Source organism: Mycetomoellerius zeteki, unplaced genomic scaffold, assembly GCF_001594055.1.
Source record: "Mycetomoellerius zeteki isolate Tzet28-1 unplaced genomic scaffold, Tzet1.0 scaffold62, whole genome shotgun sequence".
Classification (NCBI taxonomy): Eukaryota; Metazoa; Arthropoda; class Insecta; order Hymenoptera; family Formicidae; genus Mycetomoellerius; species Mycetomoellerius zeteki.
Genome location: NW_017257632.1, coordinates 2,469,712 through 2,478,228, shown reverse-complemented (window position 1 = coordinate 2,478,228; position 8,517 = coordinate 2,469,712). Strand labels below are relative to the sequence as shown.

The window sequence follows — 8,517 nt, the reverse complement described above, 5'->3', positions numbered from 1 at the left end:
GGTTTATCGCGTCACATGCTCCAACATGTTCCAATATCCTCCTACCATAGTTCTTAGGGTGAAATCACATGGTGCGGAAAAAGACTGCGGAATAGAGAATGCGTCATTGAAGCAACCAATCAACGCTATTCAGCGCTATTCGGAATAGCGCTGATTGGTTGCTTCAATGACGCATTCTCTATTCCGCAGTCTTTTTCCGCACCGTGTGATTTCACCCTTAGGCTGCGGTCCACTCGATGCTACAAACGCTTCGAAGCGTTTGAGCGACCAATCAGAACAAAGAATTTTACGAATTGACTAATCAAAGAATGCTTCGAAGCGTTTGTAGCGTCAAATGGACTGCAGCCCTACTCACTCCACGTTTGATAGCTTGCTTTCCAGCAAGGACACAGTCAGACACTGTGTAACACAGAGTCGTTTCATCCTTGTTTAACGTTGGCAAACAACAAGGATAAAACGACTCACTGTGTTACAGTGTTTGACTGTGTCCTTGCTGGAAAACAAGCAGAGTGAATAGGAACTATGGTAGGAGCATGTTGGAGCTTGCGACGCGAACAAACCTTATGGCGCGGTCCCATGGTGCGGAACGTATACGCAACGCGGAATTGGCGGAACGATGTCCGTTCAATCGCAAGCATTCCGTCAATTTATTGCGCTCCGCCGATGTCTTTTCTAAACCAATCACGAGCGTTCCGCCAATTCCTCATTGCACCAATTCCGCATCATGGGACCGCATCATTAGATCTATAAAGTACCGCAAACTAGTATCCATTTTGACGCAAAACGCGGCCATTTCGAATTTATGCATTTATATATACGTACTTTATTTAGGAAAATGAAACCGTCAAGTATGTAATCAATGTTTTTTAATTGTAATTAGTTCATTTATGACCAAAAGAATATGTACGAATGCTTAATTTATGTGTTCTTTAGTTTCACACGGATTTGTTTGCTGTAAAAGTTTAGTGAAAGTGCACGAAGGGACATGTAAGTACAGTTTAAAAGATGAACCACCAACCACCATGCTTAGAATCGTGTACTATGTACACTTCGGCCATTTTGACGTAACTTTCTGAAATCAATTGCGTTACTTTATAGATCTAATGACTTTAGCGCAGCAGATCCGTGAGCGCTTGCTGCTATTGGATGATCTAAGGGCCAATTTCACCAACACTAGTCAACTTAATCGGCCGTTAACTGACCAATCGCATTTGCTGTTTAGTAGAATTGACCAATCATGATTGACAGTTAATCACAATTAAGCTTAATCGGTGTTGATGAAACCGGTCCTAAAAGGTGCATTGAGCGGACTCAACAGTTGAGTGAGCATTCGCTGTAGGTTTGTTCGCGTCGCATGCTCCAACATGTTCCAATATGCTCTTACTACAGCTCTTACTCCAACGCGATTGATAGAGTGAGTAGGAGCTATGGTAAGAGCATGTTGAAACATGTTGGAGCATGCGACGCGAACAAACCTTGTCATTGGTCTATTTTTTAGCTCATCCAATTAGAATTTTAGATCTAGAATACTACATCAATGGTCGCGTTCAGCAATCCGTGAGTACTCGCTGCTATTGGTGTATTCTCTTAGATCATCCAATAGCAGCGAGCGCTCACGGATCTGCTCCGCAACAGTTGAGTCTGCTGAATGCGCCCAATGACTGCATCAGAAGCATAATTGCTCACTGACATATATGTAATACTCCTATATTGCTAACGCAGCCTTTTTTGGGAGTGGAAGGTGTGCAAAGATAGCGAGATAGAGAATATCGGATCTCTCACTTCCACAGTGTACTCGAGTGCGGTGCGCATGCGCTGTACACAGCAAGTACACTAAGGCCGGTATTCCAATCAGGATATTGGCTGCGTTCAGCAGAACGTTTGTTTTGCAACTGTTGGAAGTTTCCTTCGCGCTAATTGGATCATACTTTTAGATCTAGAAGAATGGTCCTATCTCAGCAGACAATCATAAAACGGTTGCAAAACTGTTGAGTCTGCTGAACGCAGCCATTGATTTAGATCTACATAATCTAACAGAAATGGAAATAACAGTAAATCTATCCATAACCTCGCAGTAAGGCAATTTCAACCGGTTGAAACTCGCCTTATGGATAAGTTTATTGCTATTTCTATTTCTGTTAGATTACGTAAATCTAAAGCAGTATCCTGATTAGTTCATCAGCTTAAGTTCAAGTCTTAAGGTTACTGTTACAGAAATTTTGTCTGCGGGGGCCCTAAGGCCATGGCACACATCTTCCGTAAGACCGAAATCAGACTACGCATTAAAGATTGAGATTGAAGATTAAAATTTGACCAATAAGGACAAAAAAATTTGAGTCCTTTCATTTCGATTGGTCAAATTTGAATTTTTCAATCTTCAATCTCAATCTTCAATGCATAGTCTGATAAGTCTGATTCCGGCCCAATAGTAACAATAAGGCCGGAATCAGACTATGCATTGAAGATTGAGGTTGAAGATTGAAGTAGATCCCGCATGAGATGTGTCCAATGCAAACAATTAACACATTGGTAATAGAATCAGTATTCATATGTCTCATTATTTATGACTACGATTCTGAAACATTACCTCAAATAAACATTCTTTGAGACTCAGTTGATACATTTTTCATTATAAGCGCTTTAAGGCCGTGGCACACAAAAAAACTTAAGCATTAAAACGTAAGCAGTAAGCGAATTGATCAATCACAGTAGAGTCTGTAACGCCATAATATAAGCAGTTGCCAATCCAACATGTTGATTTCCTTACCGCTTACGTCTTGCTGCCTTAAGTTTTTTGTGTGCCATGGCCCTTAAATACTTAAACTTAGCCTAAATATTTACAAAATATACAAACCGTACAAAAAAAATAATTACTCATGATATTAAGTAAAACTTTACAAATAAATTCTTTACTTAACGATATATTTTTGAATCATACTAGGTGTCGCATTAGCATCCATACGACATAGAATTCCACGATTTCGTGCGTCAGTTAACAATGCCTTCCACATTTTATCTTTCTGCAAAGCAAAAATTTGCTGGTTAATTAAAATATAAAGAGTAGCACAAATTTTCACAATAATTTTCTTTGCATTCTAATTGAATTATACTTTCAAATCTAGAGGAATAGTCCTATCTCAGTAAAGAAAACTTCCAACAGTTGCAGAAATGACCATTTTGTGGAATGAGACTAGTGGATATCCAATAGCGCAACCACTCACTACTTCGAAAATTAAAAATTTCAAGATTATTCTTCGCTTACCATGAAAGTATGAAAATTTCCACATAATATTAGACTATGTTTAGCTCTTGTAAGTGCTACACAGAGTCTTTGCTTGTCTGATAAAAATCCAATACCACTGCTTCTCACACAAGACATTATTATAACATCTCGCTCTTGACCTTGAAAACCGTCGACCGTATTAACTTCAAAACTAATTTTCTTTTTGATGTCATCCGGTACAGGCGATATCCTATAAAAAACATATAAATTGTAAATTACGATTTCTTTATAAGTTACGGAAACTATTACTTTTGCACACACGTACTTTTCGTTTATTTTATTTAGTATAAGAGTTCTTTGATTGTTATATGGTGTGAGAACTCCGAGAGTAATAATAGCACTTGTTGATTCCCATTTGGCGAACTTCAACATTGTATAAATTATATTGGCCACAAATTCCGCTTCAGTAGTGTTGGAAAATTTATCATAATTCTGAGTAAAGGTATGATCCAAAACTCTGTATGTATGAAATGGAAATTTCATTCTATAATCGGCAGCGTTTTTCAATTTACCACCGTAGAAGTATTTATTAGGCCAATACGAGATCGCGTACTCCATACGATATTGTGTGTCCAACATTATAATTGGACTGTTCGATTGAGACGCGAAAACGTTTTGCATCCTAGAAAATACTGATTGATCTAATCCCAATTTCTTCGCTCGTTGGCTTAGAATGGTTGCTGGAAGTTGATTCGGATCACCTACCAGAACCAATGTATTCACCCCCAACATTAACGGTATCAAAGTCTCTGCTTCGCAGCTCTGCGTCGCCTCATCAACGATGCATACAGATATTCTTTCGTTATGACCCCCAAAGAGCGATTCCATTTGATTAGTGTAACAAGACGAAAGTGTACAGGCAATTATATTAGCACCCTGAAGAACTATATTTTCTGACATACGCTGGTACTTGGCGCGCTCCTTTGAATTGATCTCGTCTATCGATTTATTAGATTTCATAAGTGCGTATTTCACCGTTGTTTCAAATAGTCTTCTATTGAGTGAATACTTCTTTTCTTCATGTTCGTTTTGGATGCTTTCAAGTTCAGCAGTAAACGAATTAATATGCGCTTGTAAAATTGATAAATCTTCAATGTTGTTATTCGTTGTTTTTACTTGTTTACTTATGTTTATTAGGTGGCGTTTCGCTATCTGTGGTACAGAAATGTCTTTAGTCTTTGGGTGCATAGACTCTGATCGACCAATGCGTACCATATTAAAACGTTTCTGTTTTAGGAAAGACCTGATATGTAGAAGCCTTATCACGATTTCATCAATAGCGGCATTAGATGGTGCGCAAATCAGGATTCTTAAAGATTTCTTGTCTTGACATCCACCATATAATATTTGAGTCACCAGATTCACAATAACTTTAGACTTGCCCGTCCCCGGTGGGCCCTGAATAAAACATAATTTGGCCTCTTTCTTTATTACAGCATTCGTTACCCGAAATACAGCCTCTAATTGCTTCGGATTTAAATCATCTTTTGTTACCAGTGACGAAGATGTAAAGTGTTCATTTAGTGGTGGTAATTGATAGTCTTCAATCTTCGGAGTCACAATCAACTTTGACAGGGGTGAATGAGGGAGATATTGTAATGCCTGCACCATTCTGATATTCGATCGCAAATACGTGACCGTTCGGAGTCTTTGCACTCTATTTACGATGATGTGTTCAAGAGGTCGTGTCCACACGCTGTACCTTATAATTGTATATGGATCTTTTACATAATTCTTTAAATCGCTATTATAACACATGGAGTCTGTGATAACCGTGTATTGCATGTTGATGACATATGCGAATATCTTGTGAAAGATTTGTTTACCATGTTCATTGTTGACATACTCAAGATATACCAGATCTCCGTAAATAGGATGATTTTGTTTATTTAGATCTTCTCTATTGACTAGCACTTCAAGAGTCAATTTCGACAAGAATAAATTAGTCGACGGTATAGGGGTATGCGTAATAGAATTTTCAACTATAGAACACATTACGGTAGTACGTTGCATATTCTTCTGAATCATTTCGAAATCTTTAGTCATGATGCACCACATCTCAAGTAATAGAAGAGGCATCGCGACTTTGTAATACTGTTCATAAGAATCGTAAGATAGTTTCATAGTCTGAAGTTCATCCTCCGATATTATTGGCGGATCGCACTTTAGATAGCGCTGCTCTTCGAGCCACACAGGATTCCACATAAAAATGCGAAGTAGGAACTCTTCCAGTTTCGGACACCAATCTGCTCCTACTAATTTCTTTAAAGAATTGCTTTGGTCGATGTCGTATTCCTGTATTTCGAATAATATATCAGCAAAGGTCACTTTTTTAATTTTCTTCGGTTTTATACTCGACTTTAAAAGCTTCGATTTCAAACTATTTGGTGAAAAATTTTCTTTTTGTACCACAGAACTACGTTCGGTCGATTTATCTCGCAATTCTGACACTTTAAAAGTAGGATCAGTATTAATATTGCTCCTTTTTGTAATATCCTTGCTACTGCTACGTTTCTTTTTATTATCATTGGTCGCTTTGAAATCTAGTATACTTTTCTCAGACGAAGTGTTTATATTATTTAAATATAAGGACTGTTGCAATGATGCGGCGATGTTATTTACTGTATCCTTAGAAACGTCCGTTTTTTGACAATTCTGTGTCTTCTTATCGGAAATTGTAGATTCTTTTAATACATTAGTTGTATCTCTTGATTGCTTCTTAGAGTGATCACTTGATTTTGATAATTCTGCGGGTTTATCTGGAAGCGATTTAGATACTCGTGGTTCTTGTTCAGTAATGAGAAAATCGCCACGAGTTTTAAAGGATACTTTAGCTCTCGGTTTATTTCTACGTTTAATATTTTGATCGCTTTCGGCGGCCAGCTTCTTCTCTTCCGTAGCAATCTCCTTCAATTTCATCTTTCTCTGTTCGATTATTTTCTTTTTTTCATCCTTAGAAATTGATAGCCCAGATTTTGCTTCACTTGACGGGGAATTGTCAGTTACCGATTTAGATTTGTCTTTGCGGTCCTTATTCTCTTTTTGTTCTTTACTATAAAGATTATCTTTAAGTTTTACTTTTAATTTCGACACGCTCTTTTCTTTTGTTGTTATTCTTGATTGTGAAGTTTCATGTACTTTTGTTGCTCTGTCTTTACTACGATCAGATCGTCTTCTTCGTGTAGGTAAACTTAATGGTTCTATTCGAATCAGTTTTTTTTGGGACTTTAAAATTAATTTTTGTTTTATACTTTCTAACTTATCTAACTGTCTATCTTGTTTCACATTTGTTTTCTGTTTATTTTTGTCAATATTGATATCTGTAATCTGTTTGCTTCTATCAATATTACTGATATCAAAATCGTCAGAAGAACTTGGCTCATCTATGTCCATCGCATCTACTTCTGTGGTCGATGCAATTAATTTTTGTTTTACACTTTCTGTTGTTTGTTTAGCTAATTCTATACTTTGTTTCGCATCTGTTTTCTTTTTGTCATCAATTTTGACATCAGTAATATGGTTGTTTCTATTAACATCTCTGATATTCCGATCGTTAGAAGGGCTTGCCTTATCTGCATTCATCGCATCTACTTTTATGGCTGGTGCAATTAATTTTTGTTTTACAGTTTCTATTGTTTGTTTCAATAACTCTATACCTGGTTTTGCTTCTGTTTTCTTTTTGATATTAATGTTGATATCAGTAATCTGTTTGTTTGCATCAATACCTCTCGTATTAGAATCATTAGAAGCGCCTGCCTCGTCTACATCCATCATATCTACTTCTGTGATCGATGCAATTAATTTTTGTTTTACACCTTCTATTGTTTGTTTATTTAGTTCTAGATCTTGTTTTGTACGAGTTTTCTGTTTTTTTTTTACATTAATATTAATATCAATAATCCATTTGTTTGCATCAATATCTCTCGTACCAAGACTGTTAGAAGCACTTGCCTCGTCTACATTCATCGTATCTACTTCTGTCGTTGGTGCAATTAATTTTTGTTTTACACCTTCTATTGTTTGTTTATTTAGTTCTAGATCTTGTTTTGCATAAGTTTTCTGTTTCTTTTTGACATTAATATTAACATCAATAATCCGTTTATTTGGATCAATATCTCTCGTTCTATGATCATTAGAAGCGCCTGCCTCGTCTACATCCATCGTACCTTCTGTTGTCGGTGCAATTAATTTTTGTTTTACACTTTCTATTGTTTGTTTATCTAGTTCTGGATCTTGTTTCGCATGTGTTTTCTGTTTCTTTTTGACATTAATTGATATTGATTTTGACATTTTGATATTGATATCACTAATTTGTTTGTTTTTATTAATATCTCTCGTATTAGAATCATTAGAAGCGCCTGCTTCGTCTATATCCATCGCATCCACTCTTGGGGTCGGTAAATTAGTACTATAATCATCTTTTTTGTTTTTAATTCTAACATCGATGCTTGTATGTGGTTCACAAAACATTTCTTTACTACAAGGAACCTGGAAAGTACACGATATTTCGGACTGTTTGATTATCTCAGATGATTCGATATTCAAAATTTCATCATCCCAAATACCTAAATCGATTTCATCTTTTACAATCGAATCACATAAAACAGGTTTTATATCTTCGTTGAGTAATTGACTTCTGGATAATCGTTCCAACCATGGATTATCTTCATCTTCGCTGTCTGTTAAAATAATGACCTCATCGTCGATATTTAGCAGACCAATTTTCTCGGTGTTTGGTTCATCATCGTTGGTACATTCCTGTTTTATCTCTATCTTGTTCTCTGTATTATCATCATATTTGATATCAAATAACTGGGAATATGGAAATACTCCCTCCTCATCGTCACTTAAATTAACAACATCGATCTCAGAAAATCGTGTTTTCGGTTCATGTTTTGTTTTTTTCAATTTAATCTGTGATTTGCAAGCTGTATTGTGTTTAGCTATGTTTGCTCCTTCATCATCTGTCATTTGTAATTCACTTTCACATTTAATAATGCGATCAACTTTATGTACAAAATTTGAATTCTCTGTGAAATATAATGCATTTGTTTTATTAATGTTATTCTTATATATTTTTTAATATAAGTTTTACTTATACCTCTATCATTAACATCATCTTCATTGTTACTCTCAACATTAGAAACATCCATTTTGTCATCAAAATCCGATTTATTGTCATTTAAACATTTTGCAGATTTCAGATTATGAGTCATAATGTTCTTCTTCCTTAC

General features: G+C 36.1%; 1 protein-coding gene across 1 annotated transcript in view; it reads right to left on the bottom strand.

The window, feature by feature from the left end:
- Positions 1 to 2,893: 2,893 nt before the first annotated feature.
- Setx (probable helicase senataxin) overlaps positions 2,894 to 8,517 on the bottom strand; it is a 10,804-nt gene continuing 5,180 nt past the window's right edge. The window contains exons 7-10 of the mRNA XM_018457005.1: positions 8,385 to 8,508; positions 3,549 to 8,313; positions 3,263 to 3,473; positions 2,894 to 3,020 (exon numbers count right to left, since the gene is read on the bottom strand). Of these exons, the coding sequence (XP_018312507.1) occupies positions 2,910 to 3,020; positions 3,263 to 3,473; positions 3,549 to 8,313; positions 8,385 to 8,508 (5,211 nt within the window). The 3' untranslated portion in view covers positions 2,894 to 2,909. The remainder of the gene's footprint in view (positions 3,021 to 3,262; positions 3,474 to 3,548; positions 8,314 to 8,384; positions 8,509 to 8,517) is intronic.